This window comes from Alligator mississippiensis, chromosome 12, assembly GCF_030867095.1.
Source record: "Alligator mississippiensis isolate rAllMis1 chromosome 12, rAllMis1, whole genome shotgun sequence".
Taxonomy (NCBI): Eukaryota; Metazoa; Chordata; order Crocodylia; family Alligatoridae; genus Alligator; species Alligator mississippiensis.
The window spans coordinates 49,978,885-49,998,388 of record NC_081835.1 but is presented as its reverse complement, the minus strand read 5'-3'; the positions used below and the strand labels follow the sequence as shown (position 1 = coordinate 49,998,388).

General features: G+C 41.3%; 1 protein-coding gene across 12 annotated transcripts in view; it reads right to left on the bottom strand.

The window, feature by feature from the left end:
- Positions 1–19,504, bottom strand: part of EXD3 (exonuclease 3'-5' domain containing 3) — a 457,407-nt gene that overhangs the window by 299,610 nt on the left and 138,293 nt on the right. For 10 of the 12 annotated variants that reach the window (XR_009455884.1, XM_059715506.1, XM_019475746.2 and 7 more), the window contains 5 exons: positions 17,717–17,781; positions 13,274–13,444; positions 11,973–12,140; positions 1,837–1,890; positions 835–974 (listed from right to left, as the gene is read on the bottom strand). Coding sequence is in view for 11 of the 12 variants with exons in the window: in XM_059715506.1 (XP_059571489.1) it covers positions 835–974; positions 1,837–1,890; positions 11,973–12,140; positions 13,274–13,444; positions 17,717–17,781 (598 nt within the window). In the remaining variant the exon portion in view is untranslated. The remainder of the gene's footprint in view (positions 1–834; positions 975–1,836; positions 1,891–11,972; positions 12,141–13,273; positions 13,445–17,716; positions 17,782–19,504) is intronic. The other 2 variants (XM_059715503.1, XM_014602719.3) reach the window with 1 other exon arrangement.

Below are 19,504 nucleotides of genomic sequence, written 5' to 3'. Positions count from 1 at the left end.
CAAACTGGACTTCCAAGGCACAATCAGACTGCAGCAAAATCTATGGCAGATTTCAAGGGATGTGTTGCTCCCTATATCATTTAGCAGCAAATATTTGTGCCTTCATTCTCCTATTCAAAGGCTTTTAGGAGTTTGCCTCAGCAACTTAAAAGTACCTGGTTTTCCACAACCCTGTTGGGGCTTTTTCTACTTTGTATTATCATTGTACCTACTGCACCTATACGGTTACTTTGATTATACTGCTGTCTCTGTACTTGGCAGGAGCTTGCTGATAAATCGTGATTTAGAAATGACAAACAAGCATGAAGGTTTGACTGGAAAAAGAATGATTTGTCTTGCATTTTTCTTGTTGGTTGCTGTTGCTTTATGGGAATATCTCACTGCTAGACCCACACAACAAATACTTCCCATCTTCCACAGCAGCAGAATCAGGTTATTAAGGCTTCCTGGAAAAAGCTTTGTTTTCAACAGGTATTACTGAGACTGACTGCAATGTCTTTGTTTATAGCTTCTCCAGGGAAAGGAACTAAGCACCATCCCCTAGTATTAACATGAACATGAGTGATATAGTCTCAGCACTTGATAGTATAGCTTCGAGAAGACAAAAACTTCAGTTACTAGAATTTTCCCCTTCTCAAATGATAAAAAACAGACTTCATTCAGCAACTTAATACATGGCCTTCAAATACTATAAGAAAACAAATCTAGAGAGTATACAAAGAGATCATATTATCTTTTCCTGATGGCCACTTAGCACCTGTCTGGAATGTCATCTAACATTTCATGCTGTTTGGAAATTAAAGGGGTAACAGGGAAAACAGAATAATATTTTACCTTGCAATGTCTTTAATATTAAAACTGGGTTCACGCCATGCATCCAGGATCTGTAAAAGTTTGCACTGAAGATTGGGATCTTCTGCTACATAAGCCTCCACTAAGTTAGTTTTATCTTGAAGCAGCAGTGGAGTGCACATCTATGAAGAAAACCAACATACAGCACAGGAAGTGCATTACAGAAACTGCACTGCTGCATATTGCTCCCCATACTGAACTGGCTCAACTGCAATGGCCAGAGCAGTGTGAAGGCAAGGCCATGGTTCTAGCCCAACCAGCCCACATGGCTAGAAAGGGAAAAGTAGCCCCACAGAGGCTGTTGCCTGCAATTTTACTGCCCAGAAGGCAGATTGTTAGACTTATGGCCCCCCACACTGGCTCAGGATGAGCCCCAGTATGGCCCACCTGCTTTTTCAGTGATGTCTTTAAGTGCCCAAGGGAAATGTCTTTAAATCAAACAACATAAGAAAAATGCTTCTATGTTAGCATGTATCTAAGGAGAATGTCTTACATAATTTTTCAACACAAATACCAGCCATAATACTATAAAGCTTCAGCCTGAGAAATTATTAAATCCAGGTCATATCTAACCATAACCTGGAGGGTGAATCCCCGTAATTATAATCTTCCTACATTATCCTGGAACAGCTAGAGCAGGGAAGAATTTGGCACTATTTTTATTTAGTTAGTTTTATTATAGCAAAAACCATTTGCCAAACTGAATGAACACAGCTGGATTTCAGATCCCAGTGGTGGAAAAGTTCTTCTGAGTTGTAATATGGTATAAAAAAATATGCTAGTCCCTTAACAGCTGTAACATTGTGTTACCACCTTACTAGCAATTTCTTGCAAATGAGATAAAGGTTTATAATTTGATATATAATTCCCACTTTTGCCGAAGATTCACCTCATGAGGCTCATTACACGGGGTGAGGTCTTGATAGATCTTGTTTACTGATGGATAGATCTAATGACAGAGAAGTCTATGCCAGAAATACTTACCTTCTCCAAGTCTTGATCCTGCTGCAATCTTAGCTTTATGCTCAGAATGACTGCCTAGAAAATACAAAGGTATACAAGACTTGTGAGCTTCTAAGAAAATACACAGTTAGGAAGCGAGGAACATTTCTGATAAGCAGATATGTTTCTGAAGTCAAATATATGTTATATATCTACTTTTCACAGAATTCTTTTTCTTACAATCCTTGTAACATGCTGCTTAAATGCACTTGGCTGCACAAATATTATTTAGAGGACCCCATAAACACTATTGGTAACATTACATATTCTAAACCTCAAAAGGAAAAGTTATGAGATCAAGCAAGCTACTAAAAATTTTAAAGAGAAAAGGCAGTCCTGGACAAATGTTCGGAAAAGACTCAATGGCAGGAATTTACTTCTAAAAACTGAGCAAAAATTATATTGGTAAATTAGCCGGGCACAAATCTTGCTGCCTTTTGCATTTTGCAACCTAGTTATATTTTGTGAAAGCATCACATTTTTAAATCTAAATAAATATCAACACATTCTCTTCTAAACATTAACATTTATCTCCCCTTGTCCCAGATGTTATATGTTTTATTCATCATGAATGATGGGACGTATTTGCCCCGTTAGGTACTCTAATAAACCTTGCAACATACCTGAGGGAGGTAAGAATCAGGAACTTAATTTGGCAAATGAGAAAACTGAGGCACAGAATGGTGTAGGGGTGTACCAAAGGCAGAGGCCTAACAGGACTCTGCTAGGCCTGTGAGAAATGGAAAGTATTCAATTCGGATTCGGCTGATTTAGAGTGATTTGATTTGGAGATTCAGATCACTGTCCCAAATCAAGTCAGCTGAATTGGCTTCGGAAGATTCAGCGCTGATTTGGAGAGATTCGGTCATTTGGCCATAGACTATAATGGGGAATCACTGAAATACTTATAACTTAGTCATTTTTTGTCAGCTTCGGATGAAAACAGCAGAGATAGTAGCCCGTTCTGAGGGCATGAAGCCTGCCAAGTTTCAAGGAAATAGGTGCAGGGGTTTCTGGGAATTACACCTCAAACTGCTGAAACCAAAACTCGTGTGTGTGTGTGTGTGTGCGCGTGTGTGTGTGTGCGCGTGTGTGTGTGTGCGAGAGAGAGAGAGAGAGAGAGAGAGAGAGATGGCAGATTTGGATGAAACAGCAGGGATGGTAGCCCTTTCTGAGGGCTTGAGGCCTACCAAGGAGACAGGTGCTGGGGTTTCTGAGAAACTGCACCTTAAGGTGCTGACAAGCAAAACTTGTGACATGTGTGATTGTGTGTGTTAGGGCAGAGCGGGGTGAAACCAGTAGGGATGGTAACCTGTAACAGGGGGCCTTCCCGATGCTCAGGAAGAAACAGCTCACAAAAGGAGCAGAAAGGCTGTAGAAAGAGGCTTATGTGCTGTTTTGACATCCCTCTCCTAGAGCACTGTGATTGGAAGGGGACTCAGGGAAAGAACACAGTCGCTGGCCAGCTACAGATGTCAGTCATTCCCCCCCCACTCCTTCTCCCTCTTCTCAGTTTCTATTCCCCTGAAAGACTGCCTTCTGAATCTCTGAATCTTTTTCTGAATAGATTCAGAGAGTTGTTTTGGTCTCCTGATTCAATTTGGATTTGGTGATTCGCCCTCTGAATCGGGTCAAATCTTCTTTGAATCGAATCGGTGACCGAAGCTTCGCATACCCCTAGACTCTGCCCTGGGCAGCAGCAATGTATAGTAGAGCCCCGGTAGCTGGGGAAGCAGCTGTTTTCACGCTCCCTGCTCCTCCCCACAAAGGCAATGCCATGGCTCTCCCCGAATGGCCCCCATCTGTTATGCTACTAGGCAGGGGTCACATAGGCAGTCAATCACAAAGCCAGAAATAGAACCTGGAGCTTCAGCATGCCTATCATGCTCCCATTGTAACCACAGGTATACGCACTCAACTTCTTTTACCACTTTCTTTAGGGCAGGGGTGGCAAAATTTGGCCCATGGGCCAGATCCAGCCTGCAGCTGCCCCTGCAGCACTCCACAATGAGGCCAAGCCCTGCCCAATCATGTCAGAGCATCCTGCACTGGGCTCTCACCAGCCCAGGACCTACAGCTTGGCTCCGGCCAGTGCGTGCAGCTTCTGGCGGGGCTATTCCCAGTACAGCTGCAGCCAGGTGCTTCTCTGCTCCTTCCCCCCCACCCCTCCAGCAGCAGCTCCTGCTCCTGATCTTGCCTTTGCCATGCTGCAACACACCGCTCTGACTGAGCAGCTTTAGCCAGGCAACTCCTGGCCCAGCACACAGTGCTCTGGCTTCAGCTCCTTGCTGCCTTCAACTAAAAGGTGGCTGGGAGCTGAAGACAGAGCCCTGCACACTGAGGCAACAGCCACCTGGCTGAAGTTGCCTACCCCCAACAGAAGCAGTGTGGCACAGCGTGGCAGGGGCTGAACCAGAAGCAGGAGCCACTGCTGGAGGCAGAGGGAGCATAGCAGCACCTGGCCAGCTGCAACCACCTCAGGAACAGCCCCATTGGAAGCTGCTTGGCACAGCTCAGCGGAGCCAGGAGCACGAGCTGTCATTGGAAGGGGGAGGGGGGGGGCAGAATAGCACCCAGTCGGGCAGGGCTGTGGGCACCAGAGGAAGCATGGCATGGGCTGCTCATGGCAGGTGGGACTCAGCCCCATGAGGAGTGCTGTGGGAGCAGCATGGACTGGACTGCCCATGTGAGCTCTGTTGTACTCACTCCCTGCCCGCATCCCCATGGGGGGTTTGGTGAGTTGCTGCAGCACAAGGGGGAAGAGGGCTGCTAACCCAGCCTGTGAGGAGATCAGCAAAACTCCCCATGTGCCCTCCGGCCCAAATAATTGCCCACCCCTGCTTTATGGGTTACTCCCCTTCTATTTCAGTGACACAGAACCATAAATATCCATTTTATTAAGCAAATGCTCATTAATTGTGATCCAGGACACAACGTCATTGCTTTATTAGCTTATGGCTCTTGAAGATTCTGATTCAGCATATAAACATGTGTTCAAGTCCATTCCCTTCCATGCCAAGCCCTTAAGTATGGACTTATGTCCCAATAAGTATGAATTAAGCACATGCTTAAAGCGATTTGATGAATCGGGGCCCAAATATTTTTCTTAGTTTTATCACTACCAGAGTTGGAAACAAACAAACAGAAGGCTCTACTGCAGGGTGTATTTACACAGCCTGGGCCTTTGAATAGAAAAGACAACTTCAGATTATATCAGCGTGTTTACAATATGAATAATAAAAGGAGAGATAAGCTCAACTAAACTAAAGATGAAAGTGTCTTGGCTGCTATATCTGTGGTCCCATTTCTAAAGTTATTTTTACATTTATTTTGTTATTGTCATGGCCTAAATTGTTCAACTCCATAAACAAGTTTTCTGTAAAATGACCCCATTTTAATGGTCTGTTTATACAGGATAAGATCTCCAGAAAAGCAACACCTCATTCATGGACTCATTTTGCTGTCAGATAACAAATACTTTAACTATGCAGACAACATGCTTTAGCTGAAATGTTAAGAAACAAACACCAATAATAAGGGTGTGTTTCCCCACTACACAGCTCTGCATGCTCCACCTGGGAGTAAGAAACTGGAAACCAGCAATCATTTTCATTTACTAGTAAAAGCCCTCAGATTAAAACAAGGCCAGCAAGGCAATAAAATACCAAATCCTAGATGCCTTCACCACTTCTCCCACAGATAAGCAAGGTCACAAAACTGCCTTTAAATGTCTCCCCTTGACACACTATCCAGGAATCCTAGATGACTTTTATGGTCTCTGTGAACAAGTCATTATATTAACTGAGCCTCCATCTCCACCTTCAAAACAACCTAACCCCCATGCAAAAATGTTTCCTATAGCCAGAATAGCAGCATGAACTGCTTTTTCTGCTGTAATTAATAAATTCCATATACAGAGTTTTCCCAGTATGCATAAAAATAACAGCAAAGAAATAACATATACAAACATGACCTACATTAATCCCCCTCCCCCTTGTTCACTTCCAAAGCTGATCAAAATAGAAGCATGGGAAAGGTTTATGCCTTCCTCCCTTTCACTTCCCAGGCCCATGGAAGGGCAGGTACGTGATAAGGGCTGTGTTCTGACAAATGGTACCCAATATGGAAAAAAGGCTAATAGAGTAGGAAAAGGAGATGATCTGTGGTATGAGCCGAAGTCCCTGTGAAAATAGCAAGGCTTTTCATTGTCCTCAATGAAAAGCACAAATAGTTATCAGAATGAAAAACGGCATGTGGACTGCACTATTTGCACTGGGCAGAGATGCCCTTTATAGGAGTTTGACTAAGAGAAACTCACACCGAAATGCCCATCGCAGCAACAGAATAGATGACTGTTCATCTAAAGCATCATCCCTAAAACACAGGTGTCTTTCTGCATTGCAGGAGGAAGCTCAGGGAATGGGAAATACCACAGAGCCAGGTCCAGCCATGTCTGAAAGTTTAAGATCTGGTACTGCCATCCTGAATTAGATAGAAAACACATGTGAACAGTGGTGGCTGACCAACCTGCAAGTTGAAATGCTGCAGCACTCTGAACAAGCTGCATGTGATGGGGCCATCTGCTGAATAAGGAATCCCAATGACAATCCGAAATCATGGGAATAGCAAGATAGCAAAGCTGAGTCTCCTTGGACAAGCTTTCAATACCCTGCCCCACCAATTGCTCTTTAACTATCTGTTTTGAATACCTCTACATGCAAAACCTACAATACCAAAAATTTATCAGGCATTCACCAAATTTGGCCTACAATGTGGGAAATCACACAAGATTTCCTACCTGCATGTGCACTGAGAACCTTAGACAATTTTCCCACTGTTGCAGTAACACGATTACAGCTCCACTGCTCCTACTGATGGTGGGAGAAAAAATGTAGTCTACAAACTTACACCACTATGTCACTAACTATGCTCTGAGTAAACTTGGACCACAAGGGATTAAATGCGACTCTGTCTGGTCTAAAGCAGCCTTTCCAGAACTAAGTCAATAGTGGAAGAATTTCTCAAACCCCTTTATGCGGACAAGACCAGGAACACAACTTTGGCATACACCTCTTGCATGGACCTCAGAGCATGCAGTATATTTATGAGAAACTGACTGAAATCAAGGTAAGTGAAATTACATTGGATAGAAACACAAATCTGAAGGGGCTGATCTGGTTCTAATCACGAGATCTTTGCTTTGTTTGTAGTAATCACTAACACCACCCATCAGAGCCTGTACCACACAATTCATTGCGCAAAGCAGCACCCTCCATTCGGAATTGTTTTTAAGTGCACAATACACACAGCTGTGTTTAGAAAGTAAAGACTACTGAAGTTTGGGAAACAGCAGAAAATGAGGTTTCCCAGATTAGGTGGTTTCAAAAGAGATGGTATCATCCCACTGTGGGATTTTTAAAAGTGCTTATGTGACATTGGAGCATAAGTCCTACCGACTTGCAATTGGTCTTGTCCTTAAGTAAACAAGGTGTTTTTGAGCATCCCACTCTTGGACCACAAAACCCTAGAAGCAAATTTCTGTGGCTCAAGGACCATGTACAAAGATTGTTCTGATAGTCTGAAAAGTGAAACAGAGATCCTCAGTTCTGATCTGGATTCTAGCACAAAACACATCCCTTTTCTCTCTCTCTAAGTGCCATATCTTAACAGGCTATTGGTGACCAGGGTCTTCTACAGATCTCTTCTCTTTCAGGCATACAGAATTTCCAGTGCCGACACACTCATACATTTAGACAAGACTCTTGTACAAGTCATCCCTTTTACAGTTGCTAATAAATGACACACCATCCAACCTAAAAGTTGCCTGTTTAGGCTGGAAATTGTTCTTTTTTGTAAAGTCTTTATCAAAATTGATGCGAAACTGAAAAGCAAAGATTTGGGCAGTGGGTGGGGGGAGGAATAGGGAAAGAAAGAGAGAGAGAATAATGATGCATGGAAAGGAGAGCAAAAACTGGTGTAGTAGGGGAAAATAAAAGATGCTGGAAAGAGAGGGAAATTTGATGTGTGCACATCAGAGATATATGAAAACCGGGAAAGAGAGGGAAATTAGGTTGGCTGTGTATGTGTGCATGTATGCACATGCTCATGTATGTGGGAATGTGGTGGCAGGTGGGAAAGGAACACTAGAGATAAAACTGGCTGTCTTGTGCTGCTCTGGTGACTCAAAATGGCCAGGACACAGTGTAAGAGAAATGACACTGTCCCTAGGAGAGAAAATTAAAGAGAGAGATTTAAAGTTGATGTTACTATGATTAAACGATAGGAAATATTACCCAGTATCTTTTACTTTCTTATCAATTATACAATATTTTCAATAAATAAGGAAAAGTGATTATAGTATAGTGAAAGTTGACTGACGTATCAGTAATTAATGGTAAAAAAAAATACTATAGGGATATTCTAAGGGTCTCCTAAACAATCCAGGAAATTCAGAGTTAAGGCTTGACTTAAAATAAACCCAAACATATTGTTGTCTGTAATTCCATTAAGGAACACAAACATCCTTAACTCTGTCCTTTAGTGGCACTATCGCTTATATATGTTTTTTTTTTAAATCAGTAAAACTTAGGATATATTCATATAGTTATTGCAAAGCATCACAGCAAAGCAGAGTTATTTTGAGAGATGACACTATGCATTTCTGAATCTTCATATGTTCTGGATTTCTTTTAAGACTGACTCTTGTTTTCCTGGGTTTATCATATCTGCTTTCTCTTTCACTCTCTAGCTCTCTTTTTAAAAATAACTAAACCATTCCAGTAAGGCATTTACATTGTATTACTGATACGTACTCTGAGTCTGAGCTCCACATTAATGTAGCTTTTGCCTAGGAACTTTAAGGTAGGTATATTTTAAATGAATGAATGGCATGTTGTAATGCCTTTTCTCCTTAATTTCAAAACTTAACAATTAGCTTAAGTGACGATTAATATATCTTGTTTAGTTAAAATGTAATGAATACTAGTTTACTCTAAAATATTTATGCAAGAAATTTTATACCTTATTAAAACCTTGAATTTTTTGTTAATATTTGAAAATATGAACAGAGAAGGGGGGAATATATTTGTTAAAATGAGATTGAAAAAAAATATCCCCCTGTCCCTGTTAAATCTTAAGCCCAACGTTTTTGTACAAAAAACAAACAGATGAAGAAAAAACCCTATGTCCCAAGTATCTAATGCAGAGAGCTTTGAGTGGGAGTTCTCTCAGGACCAGGAATATTTCTGGTTGTCAAAGGCTAAAAAGATTATTTATTGTTTCCTTCCTAAACTGAGCTCCACTGCCACCTGTTCAGAATTTAATATAAAGCTGTTAAACAAGACCAGAACTTTGATGCCAATTGTGAAAACAAGTTTCACTGTATCTGACCCTCGAAGCACTTACTACTGATCCAGAAGCAAAGGAATTTGATTTTTTTTTTAAGCACAGCTATCTTTTTACCTTTATAAGCTGTTTAAAAAATGTAAATAAAATAACTCAGTGGACAATAGAGGGCATTCATCCCACAGAAAGACAGCCGCCACCCTTAGACATGAAATATCGCAGCACATTAAGTCATGAGACCCTGCTAATCAAAGCTGACAGGGCCCTGAATGTGATTTCTGCTGAGACTTAGCGATATCATGGGGCACTGAAGCATGCACAGCCTGCCAGACTGCCCCTGTTCATGTGACAATGGCTTTTATTCGCTAAAGGGGCCTGCAAGTGACAAGAGTCTCCTTTGTCTTTAGATTCCTGCATTTGGAGTGCAAGAGAGGTTCATTCAACCAGTCCCAGACACTCTTTGAAAGGCTGAAGTGTAACATAAGATGACCATGAAACACTAGCTTGCCTTCTGCCTACCCCTCATTCTTCTAAAGCACAGCCTGGCCTATTCAGAGTCTCTTCACAGAATAGCATCGCACTATATTAGCCTCTGGTCTGCTGAATTCCATCATTGTTTAAAAAGTACCAGCGGCCATCTTGGTTTTCATAAAGCCAGTCACCAACACCGAAACAGAGAGAGTTCAAGAAAAAGGGTTATGAAAGCCTACAATGCTATCAGCGACTTGCAGTCCTGCACAACACATGTTGTGCGCTACATTTTGTCCAAGACTAAGTCTGAACATGGCATCGAGTCAAATACAGTAAAGATGGGTGGCTTAATGCCTGGTTCAGGATGACTAATGAAACTCACCTTCTAACTGTGCTTGGCTCAAGACAGCAGCTATACAAGGCAAGGGAAAGGCACACCTGTCAGTACTATATAAACAGACACTTTAAGTCCCTTTTGCTTAGCCACTATCCGCATTTTGTAGAAGTACCCCAAACTCCTTTTTGTCAGACCCGTAGTACTGACCGGAGTCACAGTACTGCACTCCACCTGCAGCTGCAGTGAATGGATAAACACCCACAAACAACAGACCCGAGAGACGCACAAAGACTTGCCAAAGGCCTCCAACAGTCACTGCTAAAGCTTCTGCGTTTTTTTTTTTAATTGCCATCTTATTTAGTTCAGAAAAATGCAGCTCTGACTGTGTCTTGGGTGCAACAGTGACATCCTCTGGTTCGCTAGGCTTACCTCGTCATCTCCTTCCCAACCAGTACCTCTGAGAATGCATCTCTCCCTGCCAGTACTCTTTAAAAACAGTACGAATTGGTCACACCTGTGACATCTGCCACCAAAAATAGGGTTATCTTTATATACTCCAAGACCTGTCTTCCATTTACTAATTGTCCTCCCCCACTTTCACTCCAGACACATAAGACAAGGTTACAGAGCTGTAAAAAAATCTGTTAATGGGAAAATTAAATATGTAAACAGGACTATGAAGAATACGTTACACTAAGGTAAAAGATAGCTGGTTGGTTTCATAGTTGGTAGGGTTGGAAGGGACCTGAGCAGATCATCAAGTCTGACCCCTTGCCATGGCAGGCAACAAGATGAAATGCTTGCGTGCCTTTCTAATACTAACCTCCAGGGCTTAAACAAAGGAGACAGAAAAAGGACACAATGAGATCAAATGACAAGAATTTCAACCTTCAGAAGACTCAAGGTCTGACAAAGGGAAGCTAAGAAGTCCACACCTGGATCTTCATTACTGTCCTATCTGAAACCTAGAAGAACCCCCAAGATGCAGACATACTAGGGCTTGTGCCAGATGCCACACACTCCTAATTCCAGGTCCTATTCCATTGGTATTTTTATTTAAAGTACCTGTAGGGAAGGTTTAGCCCAAATGGGAATAAAGGATTTCCTGTCACATGCTATTACTCCAGTCCGTCTTGGAGGGCATAAGGCAAGACCTCCATTCCTTCTTTGGTGTAGTATAACCAGGATTAAAATACGGGCATGAGAAATCGAATTTCTCTGAGATGCCATAAATAGCACTGGGCAAGACAAAAAATGCCTTATCCAATTCTTCTTAAATCCCACGTTTCCCTGTTAGATGAGTGTAGAGGGCAGGGAAAAAACAAGAGAAAAAAAGCTCCAGGAACATGTGGAGCTTTCCAGGTCTGCACTTCCAAGAGACTGTAATGAAAAGCCATCTCTGTCCCTTCAGCTTCACATGTCATGTACAATTCTATTTACAATTGTACTTAAAATAGTCAAGTTCTGCTCCCCCCCCCTTATTTTCCAACACCAAAGGCTCCAAATTCTAACAAACAGCAACAAAACCCCCAATATACTGCCAATATCTTACTTGTTTGACCTGTCCGGGAATGTATAGCTTATAATCAAGTGCAAAATGTCCTTGCTTTGTTGTTAGAGGTCATTCAGCTGGGATGCTGGAGCTCTGACTTTTGTGAGATCAAGAGTTGTAACACCAAATGGGACATATATTTTTAATTCTTAGTTATATGAAGATAGGCTGCTTTAAAATTAATCGTCTCCTTTTAAGGAAAAACAAAAGTCTTGCCTTATTTTCATTTGAAAATGTCAATTATGGCATATTCCCAGTGAAAACCAAGTCCAAACCTACCCAAGCACTAAGTCATGTTCAGTTCCACCACTCCAAGTGGCAGAACTGTAAACTGAAACAGAGCAAGCTGGCCCAGAGATATATGCAGAATTAGGGCTGCGGATGTGTAAATGAAGCCAAAAAGACTTGACCCACCTCTTTGTACTTGCCATTGTAGTAAAGGTGACTGACGTGTCCAAGCAGATAGCTCCGGTCTGCTGTAAGGAGCTGATAAATGTTGACAAGTGGATCAATGAGATTAGGTTGGCACTGGACTAGTATTCTGAACACTCGGGCCTGGAGCTTCTTCAACTTCAAACCAGTCTAAAATAGTCAAGCACAGGTTTAATAAAGACAGCAACTATTCAATGGCAGTTCAAAATGTAGCTTTTGAAAACAGCAAACAAGCTAATTCCTTGGTTCTCCAATGTTCCCACGGAGTTTACACACAGAAATTGAGACAACGTGCCCTATAACACATACATTACTTCACAGCAGCCAGTTTAAAACTATCAAATTGTCTCTGAAGTAGCCCTTGGTGAGCCAAATGGGCCTGTGCAGAAATCAAAATATAAGCATGGGGAAATATCCCCTCTCATTTAAATTTGCAACATTGACACCTCCAATTCCTAGCAGAAAATTCTAGAAACATGGAGTGGTATTGGAGCAAAAGGCTAATGCCAGAATCCAGTGACACAATAATTCAGACAATTCCTGACCCCCCTGTCCTGCATTAATTCTCCTACAACAAACTGCAGAGGCAGTAAAATAGATCTTCTGAAAAAGACGGCAGAACTCCCAAATGCAGACACAAAGATAAAAGAAGCCAAAACCTCAGAGGTAACAAATAACATTCCTTGGGAAAACCTCAGAAGGTCAGAAGATAAGTGGACATGGGGAATGGAACAGCACTCAATCTGAGGACCCCGTAACTTCAAGCTTATCATTTGATAATTCAGAAGAACCATATCATTACCAGTCTGTACATTCTGGATGACAGAAGCACCCTCCCATCTGGTGAATTAAATAGTCTTATAGCAACTGTCTTCTATTTGCAAACTGGAATAGTTTATGTGCGTAGCATAAACTACTGTGATTGGGTTCATGTTGTCAGCTGAAATGTCAGTTCCAGCAGAAAGGCTTTCAGCCAAGGGAAAGGTTGAATAAGCCATGTTCCATCAAAGCAGCTTGAACTGAGGAGATGGAAATCTCAGCTTAGAGAGAAAGACATAGGAAGGTATTTTAGCACCGTTGCTTTTGGCAACATTTCACTTTCAGGATGGCATCACTGGAGCTGAGTGCCTCAGTATGAATCCCAACAGCAGGTCACATCGTGATTATAGGCAGCACTAGGGGAAAGGAACAGGAATAAAACGAAAGGGGGGCATTTCAGGGACATTAAACTCTACATCAATCCATCTCTCTTTTCTCCAGCTCAGTCACTTTCTCTCTCTAACCTGCTGAACAGCGGGATGCTCCTTTATCCAAAGCTGCAACTCATTGGTGATGTAATACCCAAGGGAGTGCCCTTTCCCCTTCCAATCGCTGCTGTTCTCCAGCATGTCCAAGAGCCCTGCCAATGGGTCTTCCAGACCTGCAAAGCCCCGCCTGGTTTCTTCCTTGAGCTGCTGAGATACAAAAAACACATTGTCATGTACAAAAAGATTAGTGAATCCTCCCTTCTCCCAGCTGAACACAAAGATTTTTTTATTATTTAATCTTTTCAGAGAGGTAACTGTTGCTATTCAACCACCATCGGCGCCTTCAGTGACTTTTCATGTCATTACAGATTCCTTCATGGCCCACTGCACCTCAAACCCAATGGGAAAAACAGCAATTGTCCATACTAATTATCCCATAAAGACAGAGTTGTTGTTCTGCAAGAGAGACAAAGAGGCTTAGGATATATATAAAAAAGTAAGAGTGTGTGTGTGTGTGTGTGTGTGTGTGTGTGCGCGCGCGCGCGCGTTTAAATCACAGAAGTGGAAATGGTGAAGACAGGAAGATTTATGAGCTTCGATATCTGCTTTTCCAACATATCTGCACTTAAGGACATGGATGATGCTCAGCTGCTTATTCCCGCACCATAACTTTCCAGATTTGTCCCCTAACCAAATCAACCACAAATATATCATACTCTACACTACCCTAGAAAATATGAGGGCACTGAACTCCTTAGGGTTTCAAATAAACGAATCAAACCTGTAATATCAGATTCCAAGAAACCGCAGACTGCCTTTTTGTAAAACAAATTTCCCTTTTTCCAAAGCTGTAAAGAATGGAAAGGTATTTGGTGTCGGCTACCCATTGCCATTTTAGAGTTGACAATGCATGTCATCAAAAACTTTGAACATGGAAAAAAATCCATGCTGTAAATCTAAGGAATTCTGGGGTGATCTGTTTAGGAGGAGGAAGGAATTGAATGCTCGCTTTGTGAATGTTAATAGGCTACTTACTATCCATCTGGTAGAAGTGATAAATTAGCAGTACTGAGCAATATCTTTATAATGTTTACATTAGAGATAGTTTCCAAGGAGCTCAGAGGGTTGGCAGGGTGAAGAAGTGGCATCCTTCAGTACCCACACACAGGACCTTTCACCACATGGTACATGTACTGGCGTAAAGCGAGGGAAGAGCAGAGACAGAACAGGAGAATTCACTAACAACAGCTGCTCGCTCTCTCTCTTTTTTCTGGCTAAGAAACAAATCCAAAAAGATGCTCATTCTTGCTTGCAGCCAGCATTAGTAATTTACTGTATGATGGTCCCAGTTGTAGCTTCCAATGGAAACCATATAAAAAGAGAGCAAAGAATGACATGGAAAACAAAGGAACATGTAAAAAAAATTTGCCAGTGGGTTTATTTTTTTAATCATTAGCCAGAATTCTCTGTATTCCCCTTTCATGTTGGGAAACCCTTGAAATTTATCACCAAAAATATAAATCTAAATTGATGCACAAACCAATAAATATTTCTTTTACTGGATTATCAATTTCAACATGAACAAAGCTGTTGATTAACAAAGATTTGCATTTAGACAGGAGTTTCCATCCCCCCTCCCTAAGTACTTTCCCCTTTGGCAAGAGATCATGATGTCAAACACAAGATTTTAACCTAGCTACAAGATTCAACTGAAGAAGAAGATGGGCTGTAGTGGAACAAACTTTTTTCTTCAACCACAAATATCTGACACAACAGCCAAAGGAAAACAAAACAAGTTGCCAAGTAAGCTGCACTGTGCATAAACGGTCTCTTTTTCCAAAGCCCCACTTCAGCTCATTTGAGTCTGAACAAGAGCATTCTCCATAAAGCTCTGCTTCTCCTTCAGCAGGAGTCAGAATCTGGGCTTTTGGCAGTATTGGCTACAGCAGACAATAGCCTTGCGAGAGCGCAAGCCTCCTTTCATACACAAATACCTCAGAACGGTTGTGCAAGTAGCAAGGGCAGCAGTGGCAATGTATCTAGATCAAATTTTGATTAGGGATCATTTAGATTTTCTAAGCAGTGGGAAAAATGTTTAAAGTCCCTAGTGATCTATGGGTGTGATAAATGGCATATGCTGATCAGAAAGTTCCTCCCCAGAATATATTTACCATTGATGCATCAATGTTTCACACATCAGAACTTCAACCACCCTCTTTGGGACAGTATACTAGTCTTGCAGATCACATGGTTAGGTAGTTTTTGCTGATATTCAGATTACACGTAGAAGAGAAAAAAAGAAGGGAAAAGAGAATGCTTCTGATCCCTGCCCTGAATTAAACCGATATCACTTGTACAAATAAAATCACTGAATTTTTTTAACTATGTTGCTGAACTGGGGTCCCAGGCAAACATAAAAATCTATTTCTTCTACAGTGTGCATGGGCCGGTGAGGTAAGGGAGGTAAATGGAAGGAATTATTGCTCTTTAGCATTAATAGGAATTACATTGCAAAGTTACCCCAGGCCACTGCATACTAAACAGAAGGTGAACTAGTTTCACTTTAAATTTTACTTCAGGAGTAACTGAAATCAATGCATTTACTTCAAAACTAAGCATAAGGGGCACTTTGTGTCAAATCATTATATCTGAAACTGTGATACTGCTGCATGTTCTTTCAGCTTGGAACACAGTATAACCAGATGGGGAGATGAGCTACAAATATATGGCTTCTTTTGCCCTCAAATAGGGTCTTTTTCTATTTAATTTTACCTTCACATGGGAAGGGGAGCACACTGCACATCTGGAGGCAGGAAATGTCTCCAAAAGATGGATTATTCCAACTGCACGTCAACAACACACTAACAACCACAAAAGGGAAGTGTGTATCACACATCAATGAGGACATCAAGTTTACTTTCCCCATGTCAGTCTCATAATCAGCTGTCACTGCCCTGCTTCCCTGCCTCTGGAAGTGCCCTCCTCATATATGCTAATGATTTTTCCACTGGTTCAAGGGCTGATCTTCCAGTCTCACAGAAAAACAGTTCCCTTGCATGTGTACAGAAATATATGCAGAAGAGCAGTGAGTGGTGGGGGTCCATGAGGCTAGGCTTGCCTGCAGCACTGCAATTCAATATACTATGTACAATGCACATTTATCACTGCAAGGGGTCTTTTACCCTTTAGTCAGGATGGGTTCATAACAAGCCATCTGAATTCACAGACATTGCTGGGGTGATAAAATAACAGATATGCAGGAACCTGGCTGAGTCATGGAGATTCTTAAGTTTCTCCCTTTTCCACAAAAAAAAAACAAACCTGTGGTACAGTCGGCCTAAGACACTCTGATGGGAGGCTTTGAGGGTTTTTTTTCAAAACATTTTGGTTTACAACCCACCCTAATTCCAATTTACAGAGTGCATACATCTGGATGATTATTTTCCCTTATTGTTTTGGTGGACTAAGCTGTCCTCAAAACCTAACAATTAATGTTTTCCTCTTGCTCTAGCACAATTTGATAGATCGCCTGAGGCTTCATAAATGCTGAGCTCTAGTCTGTGTCAGTAACTGACTACTCAGAAAGATATTTCTTTAATGTCATCTCTCCAGTTGTTCAATTGTTCAGGCTGGGACCCCAAGCCAGCAGTTGTGGAAAGTCTGAAGTGCACCAGCCATGCATGATGACTGAGGGTTTTATACCGCTAGAATGTAGCACGTACACTACCATTCTTTGGGCACTGTCATGACTGCAGTCAGTAAATCAGGTTGACACTATAGTATGCTCCAAGTTCTCAAGTCTTTCAGAAAAACAAGTCTGCTATCAACCTGCCTAGGTAACAGGGATAGTTAAGCATGGGGAACAATCATGGCTTGCTTTTGGGTTGTTTTCAAGTTCCCAAATGTTCATGATGTGTAGTTCATTCCCATGAAAAATAAATGCACAGAACCACAGAATCATAGGGCCATTAAAAAATATATCAATAACTCTGCACAGACCAAACTGCTCCAAAGAGCTACCAAAAAAAATAAATAAAGGGGGGGAGGGGGGAAGATAAAAAGGCATAAAATATGCAGGTCTAAATATTATTCCACTTAGCAAAGGGCAACTTCTTGGGTGATTTCAACACTCCTTCGTCAAGTATGAAGAGGAGACAGGATCTTAAATCTTCAGTTTACTCACTCTACATATTTAATGGAAAAAAAATTGTTTAGAAGAAAAGCTGAGCTTCAATTTTTTTAAACTCAGGCCCTGTGTTCTGCAGCCTTTTTATGCATCTCCCATAACTCTGGCACATTGGAAAGGGCTGCCTTTTATTTCCCCTTCAAACTGCAAATGTGTAGATCCTTCCCCTATGTATTGGAACTGAAAGCATTCATGAAGAATTGCAGGTCTGACCCAAGTGCTCTGAGGCTGGACATGCTCTGCATACAGTTATTAGCTGCAGTGTGAAGGGAAGGTTCACTATACAGCCTTACCTTCTTCATCTCTTTCTTTGTCCAGAGAGACTGAAGGGTTTTCAGCAATAGGAGTGGGTCCTGGCCTGGAGGGAGAGGGGAAAAGGGGGGGAGGGGAGGGGGAAGAAAGAGAGAGAGAGAGAAGGGGGAGAAAAACAAAACAAAACAGATTTATTGCCTTTGTACAGGCAGCCTAGACACACTGGTACATTGTTCTGCAGAAGAGGAATCAGCCACTCCATGCCACAGTGTTTGAAACCACCAACCCCTCCAACTGTCAGTCAGGATTAAAGTGCTAAAATCCCTCACTCTGGAACCCTAACAAAACAAGAGACATCACCCATGCATAGCTTTAACTAAATACACCCACCCCCTTGCGCTTGAATGCTTAAAAGCTCTCTGGATATATTTGCAACTATACCATGTTAATGGTCATGCAGCAAATATCACTAGACTGATCTATCCATTTTTTTTTAAATAAAAACAAAATGCCCTTAAAAGAGTTAGTTGGTTGCATGGTTTAGAAAGGACAATCAGTAAAAGCTCACTAAAATGGCTTTGAGCTTTGACATCATCCCAGCATTCAGACAAGAGACACAAGTAGATGAATTCATTTGGAAACCACCCTTCATTTGCTTGCTAACTGTAGGAGAGATTCTGTCAGCTGGCAATAATTGCCTGGGCACTGTGCTCCAGCTTCACTGGTTTGTGTTATTACAGTTCTCATGCAGAGTCGGCCCGCCCAGCGTTTCCATATTTCTGGCAAAGCACCATTTACTGGGAGGATAAGAGATGACAATATGCATAAAACCCAAAAATGCAACACAAAACAACAGGATGGGCATATCATTAGGGTTCCTTTCACAGAATAAATTAATAATAATTGCAGCCACATTTAAAGCTTTCTTGATTAAAAAGAATTGTTTTAAATGCAGTTTTTAAGTATTTGAAATGTTTCCATATTATTTATCAAACCACTCCGAGCAAACACACCCTGAATAGTCAACATTTAGGTGTATTTAATTTAAGAACAATCAAATCCTCAGTATCTCTGCTTGCTTCATAAGAATGCACTCACTAATTTTTGCATTAATTAGCACAGGCTAAAGGAAAATCTTTTATTAGTGTCTAGTACTGAACCTAGCTAGTTTAATTACAAGTGTCAACGCTATCCTTTAGTATAATTTGATTGTGGATTCATAAACAGCTCTGTTTTTACATTAAGTGCCCCTTCATGTAGAAAAATAAAAATTAAGTAAGTTGAAAGAGAGATGCCTCCAACTGAATTACCCTTGGGATGCTATAAATCTTGGATAACTGAACTCAAGATGAAGGGAGACTATCTTAGCATACAATTTCGACCACAGGATAGTTATTTTGAGCAAGAGGCTTTGCCTCAATCTGGCTTCATTGTAAAATGTGATATTTATAAAATACTGTAAGTAGCCAATGTACTGCACGTAGAACCAACAGCACTGTTTCACCTCTACTAGTATTCCCAGTATGGCGTTCCTTCTAGGATAACATGAACAGCCTGAAGCAGGCACATTTACAACTGATTACATAATATGTTAGATCATCTCTAGGTCTTTTGGAAAGCTGGAAGCACTCCCTAGCTCCATCTTTAAAAACAATTAAAAAAAAAAACCAACCAGAATAAAATTATATTTCTCAAGAAATAATAACAGCTAGCCAAATTTAGTGTGCAAATAAACATACTCCCCCCCAAATTATTTCCAGAGTTGTGCACACACATGAAAGGGCAGAATTTAGCCCAGAGCATTTAACAATTCATTGCAAATCAGAACT